The sequence below is a fragment of the Silurus meridionalis genome, chromosome 17 (assembly GCF_014805685.1).
Source record: "Silurus meridionalis isolate SWU-2019-XX chromosome 17, ASM1480568v1, whole genome shotgun sequence".
Lineage (NCBI taxonomy): Eukaryota > Metazoa > Chordata > Actinopteri > Siluriformes > Siluridae > Silurus > Silurus meridionalis.
The window spans coordinates 13,183,166-13,208,426 of NC_060900.1; the positions used below are offsets into that span (position 1 = coordinate 13,183,166).

General features: G+C 36.7%; 1 protein-coding gene across 1 annotated transcript; it reads right to left on the minus strand.

Annotated features, from left to right (window-relative positions):
• Positions 1–1,942: 1,942 nt before the first annotated feature.
• Positions 1,943–24,330, minus strand: zgc:63587 (uncharacterized protein LOC393431 homolog). Its single transcript, XM_046871108.1, has 12 exons — positions 24,178–24,330; positions 17,932–17,979; positions 17,742–17,841; positions 17,571–17,657; positions 16,394–16,517; positions 14,207–14,341; positions 13,410–13,527; positions 6,431–6,532; positions 5,461–5,606; positions 4,420–4,503; positions 3,996–4,053; positions 1,943–2,713 (listed from the first exon to the last, which is right to left on the minus strand). Exons 2-12 carry the CDS (start codon positions 17,956–17,958, stop codon positions 2,645–2,647), a joined length of 1,050 nt encoding a protein of 349 aa, XP_046727064.1. The 5' UTR covers positions 17,959–17,979; positions 24,178–24,330; the 3' UTR covers positions 1,943–2,644.
• Positions 24,331–25,261: the final 931 nt, after the last annotated feature.

A 25,261-nucleotide genomic window follows, 5' to 3' on the forward strand; every position in this document is an offset into this window, starting at 1 on the left:
AACATTGTTTAACATACTTTTAATAATGACATTTTGTAGCAGTTCTTTTAGTTATTTTAATTAAATAATTGATATTAGCAGACCTTTAATTAATCTGATGCAATTTATATTTTTACAACTTTAGACCAGATTAATTGCGCTATATACACAAGTTTAATTATTATTATTAATTAGTTCTTGGCCAGTTTCAATCCACCAAACTGCTCTCCTCTTCATGTGGCCAACTGAGGAGGGTGAAGGCCAACATGCTTCCTTCAAGACACTTTCCACTCAAAACACAATTTTTCAAAACGCTGTTCACACTGTGCCAAAGGGTTTCTAAAGATAATTGAGGGTCAACCCTGCTAGACACACACACACACACACAAACACACACACACACACACTCTTGGGCTCACAAACACAGACAATTGTATGGTTTCATTTAGACTGACAGCAAGGAGAGTGTATGGCCTACTTTGTTCTCTTGGCTCCTGGCTATAGGTGGCTGTGACACTGTTAAAAATGACTAACATGATCTGTACAATAGGGCAAATATATATATATATATATATATATATATATATATATATATATATATATATATATATATATATACATACACACACACACACACACACACACACACACACACACACACACACACACACCAAATGTATATTATATCATTTGTAGGCCATTTTAAAGCACTGGTCAACACTAGTTTTATGCATTTCCCATTTAATATTCAACATCCTTATCTAAAGCTTCTTAGATAATGAAATTACTACCATACTAAATAGGAGGCTGAGACTTTTAGATGTTAGGTAATTGTTGGTTTTAGACGTCCCCACTACACCCAGAATTTACTACTATACTGGTAGAGAGAAATAGCTCTAAATAAAAGAAAATGCATTTAGACAATCCTTTAAATAATAATAATATTCTTTTAAATACTAAAATGTATTAAGCAGTAAATCAGCCTGCACAAAAGCCTCAGGTCTTCACTAATTGTAGGCCAAATAAAGAGCACATGTCTTTGAGAACTTCTGAACATTTATTGCTCAAAGTATGTAAAAAAAAAAAAAAAAAAAATATATCAGCATTTTACAAAGGTAGTGAACTGTACCGTCGACATGCAAAAAACAAAAACAGTCTGTAAACAGGAAATGACTAAGCCAAATGAGTAATTAAGGCTGGGTCACAACATTTACAAAATATTAGATTACTGTTTATATTGTCACTAATGAGTACAGGGACGTAGAGGAAACGATCTACAATTAAAAAATAAAAATAAAAATAAAAAAACAAGGATACACACTAGAACATTTTTAAAGTTTGTTTTTTAGGGTATAAAATAAGTGTTTAAATGGAGAAGTGTGCAACACTTGTTTAATACACAAAATAAACATTTCTAATTAATATCACCTGATGTGTAATTTTATCTGAAACATTAAAACTGTGATATCAGTCAAATCATCAGTTATTATCCTAGTAATGATTAAAAGTTGTTGCTTCCTTGATTTAAATGCGTGTTTAATTATGGATTCATTTTACTACAAGATTGTTTTTATTTGGCATTAAAACTTAACACACTGTAGATAAAAGAACATAATCTCAATATGTAAAAGCAAAGATTTTATATATATATATATATATATATATATATATATATATATATATATATATATATATATATATATATTTTTTTTTACAAATCTCAAATTCAAAATGAATTTTCATATAATATTAATAACTATAATTTTTTTCTTTCATTTTTTTAAAATGTGTAATTTCAGTATTGGGCAAAATAATCGTGATAAAAGACTTTCCCTTTGAAATACTGTACTGTATTGTGCTGGTTTTTACTGGTGGCTGCTGCCCCCTAGTGGCGATCAACACATAAATAGTCGATGCTATTCTTTCACGCAGTAACAAAATAAGTATAGACTACAAATGAAAATATTTCGCCAAGGCACAGAAACTAAGGCACTTTAATTCATACACTTTGACATTCACTTTTAAGAAAAACTGCTGAGATCATATGGCTCTTGTGAACTTAACACTTGCAAGTTTGAATAACTAGTCAATTCCCTCGAAGGATAAAGTAGGGTCACATACTAAATACCATTTTCTCAGTTTCCCCGGAAGGCCTTTCTGTGTAGAGCAGGCAGCAGCGGGTCTTGATGAAGCACAGGAGGTGACTGGTACAGTGAGTAGCTTCCTGGCAGCAGCGGACATGACTGATAATGGAGAGAGACAGTGTGTGTGGGGGAAAAACAAAAAAACAGACAAACTACTAAAACCGAAGCATTTTACAGTTTGACATGCCACTGCTATACAAAAAAACAAAAACAAAACAATGCTTCGGCGAAGATAAATTATTTGTGACAGAGCACAGATCTATGCACATTTTAAATAATGAACATGCTGGTATATTAATCAGATACTTAAGATTTAATGCCATTTAATTAAGATGGATTTATGTGGGTGCAGTGACGCACCAAAACAATCCTATTTGTTAATCATCAGTAAAAGACAATTGAACCGTAGTAGTAGTAGTGATGTGCCGAATGAACGATTGCAGAAACAGGAGATGAAATGAAGCCAGTACTGTAGTGGATCCCTGGCATTCTATTGCAGCAAACACACAATACATCTGTTTTTATTCGTCCCCAGGCTTCATCTTCATTTGGGCCTGCATTTGAGCAATCATCTGCTGCATGCGTCTCAGCTGTGGACAGAGGGCAAATAAGAGATGATTATAATGAGAGGTGTGTTAAAAATGTTTTTTAATTAATACATAAATAATCATTTAAAAAAACCTCCATGACCTTTCAAACACCCACAGTGTTGCATCTGGCTTGTGTCTCATGCACCAGAAAAATTGGTTATAATGCTCCAAAATACAATAAAGACATTGAGGATACTGGAAGCAGTTTTTTTCCTAATGTGAGTGAAATGAAACTTTTCTTAAACATTTACCCATTAGCATATACAGTAGCTGTAAACAGACGTAGTAATCAAAACACAAACATAGTCACTGTGATCCTAAATACAGCTTCTGCTGGAAACATGTGATTAGAGGTCTTTGTGAATAAACACTATATGTAATGAACACATGCAAAAAAAAACACATGGATTTTGAAAGACAAATCAAGCGGTGTCTCATACAGGAACCCGATATCAAGCTGTGCGACATGTTTTACATGTTCTGATTGTCCTTATACCTTCTCAAACCAAAGAAATGCACACAAAATATCACCAATAGAATGCAGCCTTCAATCTAAACAAAATAAACACTTCCTAGCTTCACCATCAAGACCACTACATACAGAGGGGTAAGAACATAATGCATGTGTCAGTAAATAAACCAGAAAAGGCTGTTTTTCTAAAAACCTGCTCAAACAGGAGATAATATTGTCAAAAATTATATCGTTAGATATCAATATCGTCTACAATAACAACATTGTTAAATCCTTGGAAGTTTGGGCGTTAACTTTGTTTCATTTGTCCACTTGACAGGTTGATTAAAAAAAATCTACACAGTGATGGAATACAGACTTATGTCCACTGGTTTAAAAAAAAAAAAAAAAATCAAAAATCAAAAACATAAATGTAACTAAGTATGGCATGTTAGACACGTCTGTGCTATGTGCCTTTTTTTTTTTTTTAAACATGCAACATAAAAAATAATTTCCTGCAACATATTTACTGTCATTACTCGGTTACTCATATCTTATGTAGTGCACTATTTATGACTTAATTACATCTCCTTCGACATCTAAAACATCCTTGTCTTTACACTTATAATTAAGAAATAACAAAGCATTATAATCCTAGTCATTGAATATTTAACAAAAATCTGTTTTAGCTGGTTTGTCTGAAACATGACCAATGAAACATTCTTTTCTGTTTCTTTTTTTTTTTCGTTTAGCATACATGGTGTTGATTAGATTTTAAAAACCAGTCATTTGAATAAAATAACCAGAGTAACGTGATGGAAAATGCCTTACCTCAGCCTCCTTCTCCATTAAGATCTGATCTTTGTCTAACACTTCTTCCTCCACTGACCTGTAAAAGACAAACGAGGCTCGCTCATCAGGGACAAACTTACACTTATAAAGAACATGTTATTCATTTTTATCACCACATTATCTGTGTAAAGCTGCTTTGAGAATGTTCATTGTTAAAAGTGCAATATAAATAAAAAAATGTAACTGAATTGAACAAACAAGCTCCATTCAGCAAAGAAAGCAGATATAACACTCTCAGTCACTAACTGCTCTCTGCTCACTTCTATTTATTTTTTATATTATATTTAATAATATAATATATTTTAGTGAAGCAATGGGAATGGGGTGAAAGCTGTGTTTAGCATTTGGCAGGTATGAGCACCCTGTAAACTTGTTTTGAGGTTTTGGTGCGTTTATATCGTACCTGCCAGCTCTCTTCAGTCTCTCTGAGCGGAAGTTCTCATAGTGTAGGTCCTGAGTCACTTCCTGTAGGTCCTGCATATGAGTCCTGTAAACATGCAGCAAAATGTTAACCATTTAGTTTGTCAAATGATAAATCATTTGTTCTCCTGTGAAGGTTTTTGCATTTCTATATTAATGAACCAATGTCCACCAGAGGGCGCCACCGTATACTTCAGGAATAATGTTACTACTATAAAATTTAAGATGTGCGGGCAGAAAATGTGTGCATTTATATCATTTCATATACTTAATCAATATCACAAAAAAGTGAGGGTTTTTTTTTCACAAATCAGCATGAATACAAATGGGATTTAGATTTTATGCAACAGTTAAATAAATAAATCCAAACAAAGTCACAGGATTTGCATTTCTGACTAACATGAAGGTGTTTCGTTCCTGAATGAATCACTTGTTTAAATGATTCGGTTCAAACGCAATGACTCATTAACAGTGATTTCCTGGCGCTTTAATTTCACATTTCAAAGTATTTTCTCATTTTTAAATAATCTCGAATATCAACATTCAACACTATGTTCAAAACATCAAAACATTATTTATGCATTTGTAACTGCAGGTTAAAGAATTACACGTCCCTCTGAGCTGCATTAAACAGTCACACTGTTACAGTGTATATACATTTAAATGCCATTGCTTGGCTACAGATAAAATGTCTTATTATTCTAACTGACTGATTAAATGTAAGAATTTGATGCACACATTTTTATTACAAAAAAAAAAAAAAAAAAAAACCAACTCATAAAATGTAAATATCAATTAAAACTTTTTGGAAAAGATTACTCTCTGTCACTGCTGTGAACCGACCAACACATAGAATATAAAAAATACCCAAAATTTGAGTCTGCTGTCTATAGTAGCCCTTAAGGTACCAGCACAATAACACAAAATATAATCTAATTATCGTTATTGATCAAATCCCAAAAAATATTATACCATTTTATGTCAATATTGCTCACCCCTACATAACAGATCCTGCTGTACTCACACGAGCATGGTGCGCAGTTTGAGGAAATCATTGTGTTCGGGATTCTCTACCTCCACTACACCCCAAGGGTACAAACGCCCTCGAATCTTCTTCCCCTTCACCTCAATCAGCTGGTTTGAGCCAATCACAGCAAAAGGAATGCTGGCCTGTAAAAGACATCATAAAATAATCAGAAATCATAAAAAAATGTTTAGATACTACAGGTGTAATGGTACAAGTTTCTGTACCGAAATATTTCGAAATGGCTTTCGGTGCCTCTTTTACTTTTACCCTCGGGAACGTGGTGTGGTGGAGTGCATTTATTATTATTATTTTTTTTTTTTCTTTTAACCTTGAAAACAGGGTTAAAAAAATAAACTAGAGTTAAAGCAGTGTCACTGTAGCTGCTCATTCCATACCAATAAGATTTGTGATTTTTGTGCATGCATTAAAACGCTTTAGAATCCATTGCGCTAGGAAGTGGCTAGCGGCCAACGTTAACACTATGGATTCTTTAGCGTTTTATGTCCAGCTTCAAGTTTTTCTCTTAAAAGGAGAAGATCCTGACAATTCCACATATCGATAGAGTGAATGTATGCTGAAATAAGTAGAACAGTTAAATAGATCATATCTTTAGAAAATGTGATATTAAATGTAAAACACACATTTACATACACATCTGTATTACCCAAATGGGGTCTAACAAACGTAAACTATTTAATTTAATTGTTTCAATTTATTTCATCAATTTAATTTGTCCCAATTTAATTGATTACTCAATTTAATCAATATAATAGAAAAGTTTATTGCATTAATTTGATTTATTCGATTTTATTTTTAGAAAAAGTTAAAAAAATATATTATTTTATATATTATTTACCCAAGTAGGCATTTTAATAAAAAAATTTTAACTGTTTAAATTAAATTTTACAGATTTAAACGGCACAAATTTTATTTTAACAAAGGAACCTGACGGCACAAGCCACCTGACCTTTAGGACACGGGTCTGCTCTTTGAACTCCTCATCCTCATCAGAGTCTGCATCAGGGAGCTGGTAGATGCGGATGCCATGCTCACTGATCTCATCCAGGATCTAGATATCAGAAAAGCACACAGCAGAGATATTGTAACATTTTCGTACATACTTATGTGAAATTTACAAGACTATAGATTTATTGCTATTGACGATTCTCCAGTATAACCAGCTTATTCTGGAGAATCTACAAGATGCAAAAAATGAAGGTTCTGCTGAATCTATATTGGTGAAGGCGAATAAAAACTACAGTGTGGTTGTTTTAGCAGCAGGTTCTAAATCCTAACAGTAGGTCTAAGCAGCTCTCAATGTTTTAGAATGAACATACAGCTATGCCATCAGTATAATATACCACAATCAGATCAATCAATAATCCTGAAATTAGATTCAGCTGATGTCGGTCATCAGTTAGGAATTCTTCATTAATTTCAGTTTATCATATAAGAAAAAGCCCACATACTAATGAGAGAAGCAGGATGTGCTGTTCTACATGGCCTTGTGTCTCAGCAAACTTTAAATTACGAGAGTCCCAATTGTCTTCAAACCTAAGGGAAATGAACTAAAATGTAAAATGTACAGACGGTTCTCCACGACTGCCACTTCTATGTAAACGCGCACGGAGTCGAAACTTGTGTGACATGCTTTGCATGTTTTCTGTAAAGTCCATCCACCCTGTGACAACTTTCAGATTCTCCAACCAAGAGAATGATTTCAAAACGTTAGTTTTTTAAAGGCATTCTTAAAAGCTATGTTAAAAAAAAGTGTTCATTTCCAATGTGTATAGAGACTTTCTGAACCCCCTTTATATTCACAACCAACATGATGTAGAATCATTCTCTTTTAGACAAAAGTTCAGGAATGTAAATAAGTGATCTTGTCTTGCCTAAAAGACACCATGTCTCCCACAATAAGCCGCACCAATCTGAAGATCTACATGTGATACAGAACCTTACCAAACTCTCCTGTATGTCCGAAACACCTGTGGAGAACGGAGCCGATGATTATTTTTCCTAACATCAAAGATAGAAAAGCAGCACAATGCTATTTTGTAGTGGCAGCCAAAAACGCCACCAGCAGACTTTTCCTGACATTCTGAGCACTTTCATGTTCTCTCAGCAGGGACAATGTTTCAAAAGGGCAGAAGCCCCCCACTCCCCTTGTCCTATCAATAAATCTCCTCTTGTTCTGAGGAGGCTTATTTTCATAGCACAAAGATAATCCCACCCGGGGACTGTGTGCGAGTACTCATGTGGGTGTTATTGTTGTCTGGTCCAAGTCCAAATAAACATGACGCGTCATCTGGATGGAAAGCGTGACCATGGACATGGCCCAGTGAATCAAATGAGATATACAGAAGCCTGGAGAAATAGAATGAACGGAAGAGTCACAGCACAATATGATAGAAGCAGAAGGAAAGGAAACTACAAAGAGAAAAGAAAGAACAAAAAGAATCAAAGTGCTTGATGCTTAAAGTGGGCTTCCTCCGGGGAAGGAAGAAAGAAAGAAAACGTGTCAAGACAAAAAGCCTGCAGACCCTCAAGTGAAAAATATGTCCTAGAAACTAACATTTCGATGGACCAGTTCAAAACGATTTTGCTTAACTAACGCATAGATTTGCTATGACCTCATCCCACAGCAGGAGTGAAAGTGTAACCACTCTAAAGTAAGATCTATTAGAACTTCCAATGAAACAGGGATATAACAACACTATTAAACAAGGCCGAGAGTCTCTCAGTCTGTTTGGGTTGGCTAGTAAAGGCCACTGGATTCTGGACAATGGGTGCAGAAGTCTTTCCAGTCTCTCTACAGATTAAAAAGGGAAGTGCGGCTCACTGAATCTACTGGCGATTTGTTTGCCTAAGGATGCATTATGACTTACGATTGTGTTTATGGAGCAGGACTCTGTGTGGGTCTAGTGGCTAAAGAGACTACAGGAGTCAAAATATCCTAACATAAGCATTTTAAGTACGTTGTGATAAAAGGTCCATGAAGGTTTGTCTCCCAGACTTACTACTAAAACAACACCTTCAGGCAAATGATTACAGAGTTACAATATGTAGAGTATTAGAGTTGGAGCAGTAATTAGAGCAGAAGAGCATTAGGAGTGATAAGCTGAACGAATTCTATGCAATGTGGAGTTTAATCCTCCACAGTGTTTTGTGCAGTATCTTTAAATCTGTGTGAAAACTTGCAGAACAGTGAACAGGGCTAAAGTTTTTTTTCCCCCCCAAAACAGAAGCGCTGAATTTGGCCCGACAGGCTGTATTCGACTTTCAAACACACAAACACAACATAAATACAGGGCTTTTTCCCACAACCCATTATTACTGTACAAACAGGGATTTAGCAACGCGATGCAAAATAGCCTTTTCACACTTTGGCATGCCTCAGCATGAGCTTACTACCACACACATACACCCACACATCAACACATGTACAACTACAGCCTATGACCAGTCACTGACTCACAAACAGGCAATGATTCCCAAAATATCTTTAAGCAAACAAGACTGTCACAAACGAAAAAAAAAAATCTCTTAAAGCAGACTCATTGCATTATTGCACTTGTACAGTATTTATATGAGATTGGCTTCCCAACCCCTAGAACAATACTTGGAAGTTCGCAGAACTAGTGCCGAGGACAAATGCAAATTAGAGTCAATGCAACTTAAGACTCTCTTCAGCAGGACCAATGAAGCCACAAGACGAACGTCTCAGCAAATATCCTGGAATAGTGACTGCCAAACCTTACTCTTCAATGGCCAATGTGACAAACGCACATCCTGGACTTTCCCCCCTTTAAAAACCTTCAGCACTGGATTTGATCACTGAATAGATGCAGCCATCCTGAGTCTTTATTCATCCCTAAACACCAAGTGTTCTTTATGGAAGCCTAATGAATACTCTATAGCACAGACAGTACTGACTAATGTTTGTGTGTGTGTGTGTAACACTGTGTGTTTGTGTTGTGTTAATCCGGTGCCTCAAAGACAGCAAGGTGCAGGAGACATTATCTAAATCAACTATATAAGTTTGCAAATGTGTGTGAATATGTATGCATGTGCGTGATTTAGCCGTTTCAGAACTATCAGCGCTGTGGTTCTCATACGGAAAAAAAAACATATCAAAGACTGATTAACGAAACAGATCTCCAGCAAGGATATTATTATTATCACTAACAAAAGACTTGGCTCTCTAATATGTGAGACGACATAAAGTAACAAACTCTTTTCAGAGATCCTATTTCGAGGCAGTTCATATAGCAGTTCTGAAGTGTATGCTGAAGTCACTAGGTGTATGTGGGCCAAAGCTATTTATTGTTTTAGGTTGAGCAAATCCAGGCAGAATGTGGCCACGTTCCAAGGTACAATCACTGAAAAATAAGACAAATAAACAACGACACACGTTTGCACACACAGGAATAAAGCCCTCGGTTTGAGGGTTAGATGCTAATGAAAAAGGTGAGCGTGAGGTAAGGCACTGTCTATGTACAGATGTGACCTCATGATCTCACCAAGTTTGTGTTGCTCTAGGTGTGACACTGTTTCCCGTGTAAGGCGGCCATAACGCAAATCATTCTCCTCATGCATGTGCTCGCAATGAGGTAATAGAGACAGTCATAAATTCAAGCCTGCCTTAGAAACAAAGCACAATACTTAAGAGTTCACAAATGTTGTAACACTCAAAAACACACGCACACCTTTTGGGATTTTTTTTTCAGGACTGACATATATTGGTGCACTCAAGTCAAAGAACAAAGGGAGGAAACTTTAAAGGCTCAGCAATGGACAACAACAATAGAAACTAAATTTCACACACTATGAAAACGCTGCTCATGGTTTAGCCAGGATATGTAAGGAAATGTAGCATTGTTTTCAAACTCTTACGTATGAATTCACAAAATTGACTGAATAAATACTGGTAAAAGGGGTTCAGCAACAGCTCCTCACTCAACAACTCTCCATTCTTCAGCAATCCACAGAGTGACCATCAATATTACAATCTTGCACATTGTTAAAGCAAACTAACTCACTTGAAGTACAATGATGAATGCACAGCAACATGTTTACAAAAATACAGCTTTGTAGCACACAAATGGCACCTATAATGCATATGTATATGCATAATGCAGCCTGTATAGTACTTATAGAAATTCCAAAAGAAGCATGTTGAGGAGAGCCAAGTTCTTGTGAAACATCTTGCTTTATGAGCTATGACCTCAGTCAGAGAAACTTCCGCTACGTTTGGCCAAACTCTGATAAGAATCCAACACAGTGTTGCCCACGTCCACTTCAATCATTTAGACATCCATCATGAAACCCATATTGTTATAGACAGGCTGCTTCCCCGTTCCTAATTTAAGAGGAGGGGGTTAAAAAAATAGAGAGTACACAAGAAACAAAAAACAAACAAACAAAAAAAAAAAAGAGTGGTTGTTTTGCATTGCGAGAAAGCTACTGAATTATTAAAAAAATATAACAGGTTATTTGTTATACTCCGGGCTGGAAGTGTCAAGATTTTGGCAAACCTTGCAGCCACATTGACATTATCAGAAAATGAAGGAAGACTCCCCTCATTCGTCCTTTCACTGACCTGTTCAACTACACAGAGGTCGATGCCAGTAGTTTGTTCAATTTTCACATCCTTCATAGAAGGTCAATCTATAATACAAGGGTACTGGTATGTGCTTACCAGACATTTCTAACAATGTGACTAAATCAAATAGCTGGATGTCCTCCATACTGGAGGGAAGGTCAACTATACTTTAGATTTCTTCTTTTTCGTGCAGAAGAACAATAAGCATACAATGCAAATTAGTTAATTCTTCTTCCTGCTGCAGGACCAAATGTAATTAAGGAAACAAGTTGGTTTTTCTTTTGTTCAGCATAAGTGTTCAGCAACTAAATATTATTCTACACACACACACACACGCACACACGTGCACACGCGCACACACATATATATTTCATACAATGGCTATTTTAAATATAAACATGTGTATTCATTTGCGTACATATTCGTAATCATGAAATATGAAATAGGTCACACCATAGTCACAAACCCAAAGTGTGCCTTAGAAGAACATACAGTATCAAAGCTACAGGAGACGACCATTGATGAAGAGTGAGCTCAGGCTTGGCTCTCTGTCTTATTATGGTTAAAGGGCAACACATAATTTGCTAAGCCAAAAGGAGGACATCAATGCAAGGAAATGGATTGATTGATTACAGGAAGACAACTCTGACAAAACTGGTCTTATCTTACTACCCTCGAACAAGACTACCATGTGCCGATGCAAGCACATTACACACATCCCAACCAAATAAATGGATAAGGGGTCAAATGGCCTTCAAAACATGTATTTGTGCTGTATAGTGCTGGTGTGGACAATACTACATTTATTAGTTAGTCCACTAAGCCAATAAAACCTCCAGTGTGCTTGGCCAGTTTAATGTTTTTGTCCTCTAGAAATGGACTATATATTATATATATATATTCCACAATTTTATTTGGTTGTTAAGTCCTTGTATGTTATCAATATACTGTTACACAACATACATAAAAAACAACAACCAGGATGCTGCTGGGTATGAAATTCTGTTCCCACACATCATGCCTAGAAATTAAACATATCTCAGTCTGGTCATTTTCATGTGTTTCAATGCAGGTATTACTTTAATTTGTTACTTACAAACAGTAAATTATTATATGCTGAAAATGATTTTGTTCCCATGTACCTATGCATTCCTGATAGCAAGAAATTATCCATCATCCATGTAAGCAAAATTAAAACTTTAGACTGGGCAACAAGTAACATGTCAAACTCTTAAGTCAAATTGTGAAGAAACAAAGAAAATGGTGGGTACAACAAATGTGCCACATTCTAAATTGTTTTATATAACTTGGATATATCAAACATCAGGAAATACAAAATCTATAATTTTGATCAATTATTCATGTTCATCATCTGATTATAAATCTTCAGTGTATAGCAAAAGGAAGCACTGGTCTTGATGTTCCAATACTTTCAGAGGGGAATGTAGTCATAGGAAATTGGGTGCATTGTGAAGAACAGATGTCTGGGGGGTTGGTTGCTGTGAATGGCCTGAGGCTCTTGGGCACCAGAGTGTGAAGGGATAATCCACCAGTTTCTTTTCAAAAGTCTAAAGCTTATTAGAGCCCTCCGCCCTGCATTTGCAATGCAGTGCAACTAATGATGGACAGCCAACTGAGTAACAACCAAAGAATAAGTAAAATGAAAATGCCAACCACTTAACAACAAATAAACACCTAAAATATAAACACTTGAAATAGCTAATGTCATTATATTAGCAGAAATTGTGTGACTGAATAAAAAACAGATCTTTTATAGCTATATAAAGCAAAAATCCTTCAAATGTTGTGACAAATTTACCCACTGCTGAAAGACACATTCCAACCCCCATTCAATACCACAATATAAATATGTAATAAACAAAATAAGGAAAACTGACACAAATCAGACAGGCAATCAAGGTTAAGCTCCCCGTTTCTGTTGGAATTACTGATAGCACAGATGGTAAGTTGGGTAATGCCAAACACTAACCACTGTATATAATCCATCTGCTCAATTACGTCTCAGCAATAATGCTGGGTCTGGGAACCTGACTATGGGCCAGCATCCAGCTGCACAGCGCTGTTGGTGATTAACAGTGTTGACTGTTTGTGTGTGTGTTCAGAGGGCAAAGGGAAGCATCTGCAAAAATTAAAGGAACTTTACTGCTATCCGGCAAGGAGTGCAGGCGCCGCCTCATGAGCAGGCGGTTGGTGTTATGACCAGAGTGGCAAACTTTTATTAATAAATACACACACCTCTCGCTCTCACATGCAAGCACACACACCAAAACAAAATTACAATTTCTCATCTGGTAAATGTGGGGAGGAGATACACACTCACCCTTCGTTTCAAGCGGTCCCTCTCTCGGAGCGTCAGAGTGTCGGCTTTTGCGATAACGGGCACGATGTTCACTTTGCTGTGGATGGCTTTCATGAACTCCACATCCAGTGGCTTAAGTCTGGAACACACACACACACACACACATAAAGGTGACATTTCTGTTTCTCTGAGAAAGAAACAATATTATCTCGTTACAGTGGCACATAGTAAGACCAGGCTTCACATGCCTATTGTACTGTAGGTGTTTTCGGTGATGGACAGGTTTCAGCTTGTGAACACTGCAAGCACTATGGTGCGCTGTGTGTTTTCACACCTCTTTATTACAGCCAGAATTTTCAGCAATTTGTGATACAGTGGCTCATCTGTGAGATCGTCTCACACACACACACACACACACACACACACACACACACACACACACACACACACACACACTTCTATGTAGTTTAGGTGGCCATGTTCTTTCCCTGGGTTACTGGGTGTCCTTCCTTGGACCACCCTTTGATTAGTACTAATCACTGCATACCAGAAACACTCCTCCATCACGATTTGGTCCTTGTTAAAGTCGCTTGAATCCTTATGTATGATCATTTTTGCTGCTTCCAAAACATTAACTTTAACAATTGGTTTTTCACTCATTGTGTAACATACCTCAAACCCAGACAGGTGCTATTGTAATGAGATAATCAATGTTCAGTTCACTTCACAAAGCTTAGCATTTGTTACCAGCATTTATTATTACAGTATAAGGACTTCACATAGACAATAATGATAATAATAAATCTGAGTTGTTTTACCCGTGTCCAAATGGAGATATGAAATAGAAGCAGCAGTGAACTCTGTTGTCCACAATGTGTCTGCGATTCAGGCCGCTTTCATCATGCAGGTAGCGCTCAAACTGATTGTCAATGTACTGAATGATGGTCTTAAAACTGTAGGAAAACAAGATAAAAATTGTTCAATAAAATAAAATATAATTTACACAATAGTATAGTAGTCCTGGACTCACGCTTCCCTTTTACAATCATATTTAGTTAACTGGCAAAGGATAAGGGCATGGAGATACAAAGCATTTTAACCAGGAGTCTTCAATTAATGTGAAAAGTGCCTCTTTGGCTGCAGGTTTCGTTCCAACCAATCTGGAAGCAAAGCTGTTTAACTTGAATGAAAACCTGCAGCTCTTTACAGGTAAGATTTGACTTGAACCTACAAGAATTCATGACCTAAACAACTATCAATGGTGGTGTGTACAAGAGAAACCGCTTCATAATATCACACAATACAGAAAAAAGCAATACTCATACATAATGTGGAGAGAAGAAAAAAAAAGAAAGAATTATCTACAGGTAGGTAAACCTGTGGGAGATTTGTTCTGCAACCTGTGTGAACTGGTTCAGCTTGGTGAAAACTGAGAACCTTGACTGCTAATCCATACAAGAACCAATAATGTAAATGTGGCCTATGTCATGATTTTCACGAAATGCAGATTCACTTATTTGTCCACCTTTGACTACATGTCTAAATGACCTTGGGAGACTTAGACTATTCCTTTTTACTGAAGGTATTAATAGAAAGCATCATAAACAGGAAACATGAGGGTGCACAGAACGGTGATGGAGAGAATACTTATTTAAAGAGAGCGTGTTCTGATTTTCGAGAATAAAAAGCTATTTGTGGACACAAAGCAATGAATCGTTTGTGTAACTAAGCATATATCAGCGATCCTCATGTTCTTATGACCCTGTTTGTCATGTAATATGAATTCTGCAATGCCTCAGTGTGAGTGTGTATGTGTGTGTGTGTGTGTGTGTCCAGGTTATATACCATCCCCTCTAAATATATTCAAATAGCAAGACCAATTCTTCACCAAAACACCCAACAGGGCACAGTCGGTCACATGTTTCAGTATTTTTGATTATTTAAAAAAAAAAAAAAAAAAAAAAAGGTTAAAACAAAAATTGCATGTTTTAAACTGTTAAACACATCTAGATGCAAATACCATGGGAAAGGAAAGATAAAGAAATTTGGATTGTTCATTCATATTCATCTTTTGATCTTGAACCCAAATGTCTACAGTGTAAAGAACAGAAGGTTTGGCCTTTCTGTTACAATACTTTCTCACACGGTTACTAAAAATGCTTTCTCTCCTCAGCTTTAAGTAAAATTACCCAAACAATCCTACAGCATAATGCAACAAAAACAATTCTATAACTAATCTGACCAGGTTTCTATCCACTGTGTCTGTATAATATAAATATTTGACAGTCCAAGGTCAGCCAAACTAGTGTGCAAGATAGTGTGCAAAAAGATATACATTTGTTTTTCTAATTCTTTATAGAACATTATTTATAAATTGAAATTATATCTGTTTAAATATAAAGAGATATAATGTGTACTGGAGGAGTACTAAATAAGTGCACCTTTCAGAATGGGACTACTTATTCAGGGGGACAGGTTAGTTCTACTTATTCAGGGTGGAAGATTTTATGGTGCTTTACCTCAAAACATCCCAACATGTCTGAGATCACACTGTCTGATATCACACCGAACACTCACATATTAAAAATCAAATGACTTCAATAACAACTTACACTTCCATTGTAGGGAGTTTTGATTAAACAGAATCCCCACCCCCAATCCAAACATATTTTTGTCTGTGGTAAATACACTTCAGACGAAGTAGAGATCACTGACTTTGCGAGTAGAGATAGTGAACTGGGAGTTTATCTTATCTGACTTGAATACAAACACATTAATTAAAACCATAAAACAAAGCATGTGGCTTAATAGAGTTTAAATCATTGCTGAGTCAATGCTGAGCAGGGAGGATTATTTTTTCAAACATTCCTCTGCAATCATGTCATATCATTGCTCCTAACTACAGGGCACCGTCTGATTTACAATTAAACAACCAAAATGAACAGCATATCGTTTGACAGCTAAAAGATTCAAACACCGAACCAATTGGATATTCACACACTCACCAGTCTTGACTGTTGATGGCATCTCCGTATCCAGGAGTGTCGACCACAGTAAGGCGGAGTTTCACCCCCCTCTCTTCGATTTCCACTGTTGAGGCCTCGATCTGCACTGTCCGCTCAATCTTCTCTGCAATAATCATGGGAAAACAAGACACTTTAACTTATTTATCACAACACACACAAAGGTTTAATTTCTGTTTTATTAAAGAAAAAAAAGCCCCTGAGAAACAGCAGTGCGTATACACAAACACAAATCAGCCATAAAATTAAAACCACAGATAAATTATCTTGTTATAGTGGCATCGTGTAGAACCAGGATTCACAATGCATATTGAGGGTGTTTTCGTTAACCAGTTTGCATCTACATATCCCATACGCTGCAAACATTACTCTTATTGTTTTTTCTGTTTTATTTTTACAGCCAATGTTAATGTTTTCAGCAATGTGTGCTACAGTGGCTCTTCTGTGGGATCAGATCACACACACACACACACACACACACACACACACACACACACACACACATATCTATGAACCTGGGGTGCCCATAATTCCTTCCCCAGGTTACTGGGTGTCTTTCCCTGGATTGATATGCATGTGTGTATGTAAAATTATGTAGAAGCTATCCTGTACCCACATATTATTACCTGCTAATAAACCTTTCGAACTCTTGCGATGCTGGCTTGTGCATGGTCATAATTCAGTATTCGGTGCATAGAAATGTGTGTACACAAGATCTACTCTCAAAAACTCAGTATGCACAGTTGATAAATGAGACCCCTGGACTTTAATCCCCGTTTTAATTACAAAACAGTGCAGCTAAAGCTCTAAAAAGCTGAGCACTTTTGGAACGACAAAGTCATTTATTGTAACAATCGAGTGAGTTACGGGTATGTGAGCTATGTGACCTGAATAAAACAGAGTCATGTGTAGGATTATGCTGATTAAAAGTGAGTTATTGTCTTGGACTTTTAATATACATCTGACCCCATGGGAGACTTCAGGGGGGCTTTACTATTCGGCAGATCAAAATGAAAAAAACCTTCTACATTCCACCTTAAGCACTTCTGTGTTTCAGGAACTTCAAAAAGTCATCTATTCAGCAATCTTTCATTATTTGTAAGAGGCCATGGGGGAATACAAACATTTGGGAACATTTAAGCCATGGACACCATGTTACCTGCTGCTCCAGGGATGTAGCGTTCTGGATAGAGGTCAGTGAGAAACAGGCTGTTGATGAGGGTGGATTTACCCAGTCCAGACTCTCCTACAAAACAAACGTTAGCCAAACAAAGTAATAAACTGTAACTAATTATGTGTGTGAGAGAGTATTTTTTTTAATTTAACTCACCTACTACCATCAGTGTAAACTCGAAGCCTTTCTTTACAGATTTCCTATGTACCTGGTTAGGGAGGTTAGCAAAGCCCACATACCCTGCAGCCTCAGGGAACTACAACAATCAAACAACAACTGTAACAATCTTCTTTAGACAGGCCTGAATTTATAAGTGCACTGTAGGGGAAAGTTTCTCACATCGTACCTTGCCTTTTTCTCCAGACTGTGACATGCCTGCAGGTAAAAAAAAACCCTGAAAAAAAGATATATATTAAAACACTATATAGATATACTATGTCTATAACACACTTTGAAGTCATCCTGGAAATTACTGTACTGGATGAAAAACAAAGTTTTCCGGAAACAAACTTTTATCTGTTTTTTTCACCTCTGACACAATTACATTCTACTGACCGTTTGCTTTTTCTCTTCACACACATGTACAATATAAACAACAACCATGATATAAAGCCACAGGATGATGTGGGGCGTTTGTAAATCCCGGAACAGTGGGAGTGAAAATTCTGTTTATCTTTTTATCTTCCTGAAGGCCTTGTTCTACACACACAGAGTTGGTGTAAAATGTCCATGTCTGTAGCCTGTGGTTAGCCCTTCCAAAATCTAAAAATGCAGTGTGCTGGTTTGTGCAATAACAAACGAACTCATGGATCAGAAGAATTTTGAGAAAACATCATTCAATAATAAACAGAATCAATTTAAAAGCGTCAAAAAATCAAAGTCAAAAAATCTTTTATTTTCTATTTTTTACCATGCAGAATTGCATAAAAAGGAGTTATTTCTAATCAGGAAACATGTTGGACAATAATAAGGCTGGTTTAATGTTACATGATTATTTATAATATTTCTTCTTGTTAAATATAATTAAATACTGTGAAATGTTTCCAATAATGAGAAACAATTTAGAAATCACAATTTTACTAATAAATGAGGAAAAAAAAATACTGTAAACGCTGCATGTGTGCCCAACACCCCCCCCTCCCACACACACACACACACACACACATATACATACACACACACACACACACACACACACACACACACACACACACAGAGGGAGGTCCTGTTATTGCCTGCTGCCAGTAGTGAAAACAATAATGTGGATTTAGATTAATGAAGTGGGCCTTTTATTACCCCGGTAATCACACAAAGCAGTTTCAGCAGGCACAGACACGCTCTTGTATTATGCGAACATATGGCCATTGTACTGATCTTTTCATTACTTAAAAAAAATCTTATGCATATTTACATCTAAACATTGCCTAGTTTTTGTCACTGTCTCTGTGTGAACAAACCTTTTGTGCATTCTGTGCAAAATATCCTACAGTATAAACGCAATCAAATTTTCCTTGCATTGTTGGAAAACTATATTTTCTACTCCCAATAACAGGTAACACCCCCCACACCCCAACCCCAAGGGGTGGCTGTGAAGCTCTTGACCGAATTCCTGTTGAAGCTTTCCATTAAATAAGCCATGGAAACATGTGATGGAAAGTCGACCTTACAGTAAGCTTGTTAAGGGTATTAGATCGATTGGAGGCATATATATAAGGGATAGCGACTGAGAAATCTAAATGCTAAATCGGTTAAATCAGCATAAGAGGTGAAATAATTGTGTGCTCAGATTCTTAAAATACTACATCAAATGTAAGTGACCAGCTACATCAAAAGATCTGACGACCAGCTGGTGATGCAAAATGCTTAACAATTCATCTATTCGAATTTTTACACCAATAATGTAAAATGGAATGGAATAAGAAAAAAAACATCTAAACACAATTTGTTCTGAATGTCAAGTTCCCTGTACAGTCACCAAGAAACCATACTGAATTTTGTCAGGATACCAAAAGTACTGAAGACGAACATAATATAGAATCTGAGTAGACTGATTTGACAGATTTATTTTAAATAAGCTATCTTGAACACAAATTTCCCCCCAAACACCAGTGTTGTATAGGCAATTACAACTGCAGTTTTTAAGACCCTTATTCTGGCAGCTTTTGGGGTAAATCTTTTTTTTTAAGTTTCCTGCAATAGTGCACAAGAACATTTGAAGCACTTAAAGTCTGATACACTATTTGAGATTTAGCCAAAGTAAGGTGTGAGTCATTGTATTTTTTCCCCTAGAATTTCAAGGTTGCCTGACAACGACTGCACTCAGTAGTATTTATATTTTCACAAATTCTTTGGCAAACAAAAGCTGCTCAAAAAGCCCCAGAGCTAGACACACCATAAAAACGTCTGTTATAATAATTGATTAAACTGTTACATGTTAAGTACTGGAAGAGTTCACTACTAGCGGCCATCACTGGTCCCCAACCTACAACTTCTAGGTTATAGATGAAAAAGATGTGAATATCTATCCAGGATGTTCTCTCTCACAATATGTGTGCATTATTCTGGCTAAAACTAAACTGCAGATTGTTAGTTTTGGACCTGCTCAAACCACACAGTGTCCACATCATGTACTGTATTAGATCATGAGTAGGCAGACCCTTAGCTAATTGAGCTATTTTTTTTAAAGACTCGGTAAACAGTTATTATTTTCTTCTAACCTCACCTGCCACAATATCTCATTTTAAAGAGTTGTTTATACAACAATCAATCTATTCTTAAAGTAAGACATCTGGCCCATATTTTTTGAGAGTACCAATTACCATCCAAAGAAAACATCAACGTAAAAAAATATTGTTTACATGCCACAATCATTTTTACTACTACTTAAACAAGCATTGAACACAGGGTACACACAGAGCCGACAAACAGCAGCGTCACTTCCGACAAACTGTGTCAATGAGAGCACCATATTCATAATGTTAAGGGTTAAACCTCAGATGACTTATTATTCATTAATGGGAATGTATGTATATTATTTCTTTAAGAGGTGCATTTATTTGACACATTACATTACAGAACAGTGAATTTTTTTCCTCACATATCCTTTACTGCGTTGTGTCGCTATAACCGAGTAAAAGAGAGTTACCTTCTATCAGACTGCAAAATCAATTTTACACCCTGTACTTAATTGGATCAGGCCATTCGTTTTTACATGGTCTCAAAATAAATAACACAATTGACTACACCGATTCATTACAAATATGCACTTTAATTTAACACAGCTGTTTTACTAGGTTTAATAAGCTTATATTAAGAATTTATAAACACACATCACTGCATTCAAAACAATACACTAGTACTTTGCTCTCAAAACAGTCTTGATTCTTTGCAGTGTTGATTCCACAAGGTGGTGAAAACATTCCTTAGAAGTTCTTGCAATTCATAATTGCATTACGACATTCCTGAGTTTTTTTTCTTTCCAGGTGTATATTCATGCCGTGAATTTCCCATTCTACCACATCCTAAAGGTCCCATTGCATTCAGATCCAGTGACTAAGAAAGCCTCTGAAAAACAATGAACTTACTTTCACTCTCAAGATTTAATGTTTTGTGCATTCTGAGATGCTTTTCCTCACACGACACTTGTACAGACTGGTTATCTGAGTTACTGCAGCCTTTCTGTCAGTTAGAACTTTCTACTTCTTACATTTTCAAACCAGGCTTGTTACTTTAGTTTTAATCTATTTGGTGACGATATTTCTCCTTCTCGTTGCGTGTCCCGTTTTTAGCCCATCAACCTATTCACCTGTCACCTGCAGAAGTTCTCGGATGACTCTGTCATCATCGGCCTGATCACAGATGATAATGACTGGGAGTACAGAGAACTGATCAAGAACTTTGTGGACTGGTGCCAACAGACCTGCCTCCAGATAAATGCACGGAAGACCAAAGAACTGCAGGTGGATTTCCATAGGCACAAACACACTTCACTATCACCAGTGACCATTTAGTGAAAGGACATTGAGAGAGTGGACTCCTACAAATACCTGGGTGTTCATCTGAACAGCAAACTAGACTGGACAGATAGTACTAAGGCAATTCACAAGAAAGGACAAAGCAGACTGCTTTGCTGAGACTGCTGAGGGGAATATGGCATTTCGGAGTGCAAGGAGAGCTACTGAAGACATTTTTTGACTATGTGGTGGTCTCAGCTGTGTTCTACAGTGTGGTCTGCTGGTGCAGCAGCATCTCTACTGCAGACAGGAAGAGACTTGACAAGTTGATCAGGAAGGCCAGCTCAGTCCTGGTGATCCCCTGGACAATGTACAGGAGGTGGGAGAAAAGAGAATGGTAGCTAAACTATCATCATTGCTGGAGAACAACTTTCACCCCCTGTATGAAACAGTTTTGTCTACAAGTAGCTCCTTTAGTAACAAACTGCTACATCCTAAGTGTTTAAAGGAGTAATACAGAAGGTCTTTCTCCCTGCTGCTATTTGACTGTACAATCAGAGTTGCTCCCAGTGAACCTGTCACAATAATACACACAGTTATTATAACTGTGCAATAACACCAATTTAAACCATGCAATATTACCAATGTGCAACATGTTTGAAAGTCTAACTGCTTTATTGGTGGTCTCTTTTATTTTCTATTTATACACTGTGATGTATATCTTCATCTTTCGGCTTCTTCCATTAGGCGTCGCCACAGCGGATCATCCGTCTCCATACCCCTCTGTCCTCTACATCTGCCTCTTTCACACCAACTACCAGCAGGTCTTCCCTCACCACATCCATAAACCTCCTCCTTGGGTCTTCCTCTTTTCCTCCTTTCTGGTGGCTCCATCCTCAGCATTCTCCTACCGATATACCCCATGTTGCTCCTCTTCATATGTCCAAACCATCTCAATCTCGCCTCCCTCACCTGGTCTGCAAAACGTCCTACATGTGCTGTCCCTCTAATAAACTCGTTTTTATTTCCTGGCTCTCACACACTTCAGACGCAGGCTAGTTTGCGAGGCTAACAACAAGCACGGCAGAACGCAACAAGAAGTATGGGGCTAATATGCAGGAGACAGCGGGAGTCAGCGATGTAAACATGACTGAGAACAGAGACATTCTTGATCATCATCATCTTTGCTCTGCTTGTGTTCTATATTGTGGTTTTTTTTTCCTGGATACATTTATTAGATAACAAAACTTTTAATTATTTTGTCTTAATATATTAATATGATGTGAGTTCCAGGTACCGGCATGACACTAAAACAGGTAGTAGTAATAGATACTTTCTACTTAAGTACATGTCAGAGCCCAAACTTCTTTACTTTAACTTGAGTCTTTTAAAACATGAGTATCTGTACTTTTACTTGAGTAAAGGATGTGCACTTTTGCCATCTCTGAAACTGACAGAATAGTGTTTATTTCACTAATTAGTCTACAGCAGAGATGCACAAACTATGTGATTGGTTCTAAGTTTCAAGTGTACTTATTATAAATGTAATTGAACTACAAAACTTTGAAAATAAAACTGCATTAAGTTGCAAAGTAATGTTTCCTATTTCTATATTTCTAAATGTTATAAAATTATTTATAATTACTTTATTATAAAAAGGGCAGTTTAGTATAATAATAATAAAAAAATATATAAATTCACTTCCGAACCACAGTCCTCAATCAAGTTTGATTCATGTTTGGGCACCTCTGGTCTAGAGACTGATGTGAAAATCAGAAATACTCTGGATGACTTCTATAAATACTCAAAGCAGCCTACCAAAAATCATGCAAAATTAAAATCACTGCAATTGCATTTTCCCCTTTCTGATGATTGATGTGAATATATTCTATATTAATGTGAATATAATATTATGTGGCTTCTGCTGCTGCATGATTGACTGAACACATAACTGCATGAATGAGTGTAATGATGTATACAGATGTTCCTAATAAAATGCCCTCTGAGGAACATAAGTGCAATTTAAAAACAGCAGAAAAAAAGAGGTCATTAAAATACAGAGTTTAAGGCAATTTGCTAAATGATTCAAACATTGTGCTGAGACTATGAATATATTCACACAGATCCAGACCTGTTCCTGAAACTACACCAGAAGATTGGAAGACGTTTCCAAACTTATTCTACTTTAAGATCCATTCCGGCCATATTGTCAGCTCACACCAAGCCAAATAAATTCTGAAAGATTGTTAGAGATGGCAGATAAACATCCGAAAGATGATCTCACAGGGCCTTCACTGTACTACTCCTCACTTCAGCCCAACCGCCTCAAGCGCCCACACCCTGTTTTTCAGGGGACTGCTGTTCACTCTGGATCAGCTGAGGAATGTCAAATAAACTCTCTCTCGTGTACAATGATTACTGTTTATACCTCAGAGAATCAATGAAACTGAATGAAAGTTGAATTATGCGAAATGTTGACGATTTGCGAACAGTTTCAGTCGTCCGTAGGAAGTTTTAACTTCCGCACGTAACACTACAGTGTTTGTACTGAGTACAGTGTTTGACTGGACTCAGCTTCTCCGGTCAGGCAGCGCGAGCAGGCGACCTCGATTCATTTTCAATGCAGAAGAAGCGCTTACCTCGGTGTAAATGTCTGACAGAAAATATTTAAAAGCAGACTTTTCTTCTCCTCCCTTATATTCTCACTTTTTCCCAGTACTGTCCAGGGGACCGGAAACCGCTGCAAATCCGCCTCCGTCCCACAATGCCGTTCAGTCTCTGACGCCGGAGTACAAAGCAACAGGCGACATTGCGGTTCCTATTGGGCGTCGCAAAGAATGAGGGAGATAGGCGCCATAGAGCCAAGATGGTGGAAAACGCGCACAGTTTCCGTCCAAAAAAAATCCGTAAGGGCTGTCCCGTCAATCTTATCGGACGTATTAATGAATTATTTTGTTTGAAACTAGTGCAATAATAATAAAATTTATATATATATATATATATATATATATATATATATATATATATATATATATATATAATGTGTGTGTATATTAATTTTTATTTTATATATATATATATATATATATATATATATATATATATATATATATATATATATATATATATATATATATATATATATACATCAAATGGTAGTTTGTCAGGGCCAGCAGAAAAGTATTTTTAATTTAGGTTTGTCCATGAATATTTAACAAATTATACCCAATAGTCGATTATCTTCATATGATAGCTTTTCTCTTGGGTGTGCTGCATCTACCACTCGTTGGACTTTCTATCCAATCAAATTTTAGCCGTCACATCAAGTGTTTCCGTGGTCATAGGTATCTGCCGTAAGGTCTTCAGAAATCAACGTGGGCTGGTAGCATAAAGCTGTTGCTTTAACCAATCAGATTTTCAGTTGCTGACACTGGGGCCATCTAGCAGGCATCAAATCATCTCTGCAGGGTTTTTTTTCTTTGTTTTGTTTTTTACATTTTTTGATTGGATAGTCATAAAGCACACTAGTTGGAGCTCGCAAACCATGTCTGCAGCAAACTAAATTAGTTCAAATTATATTCGTGTGGATTTAATAGCTGTTTTTTTTCATTCTACAATGACTGAGAGTGGAGAATAAAGTGATTTTGCGGAGAAACTTACAAGGACATTTACAAGACAGGTCTTACCACAGTCCTATAAACTTTCCCTTTCACTCTTGCAGAC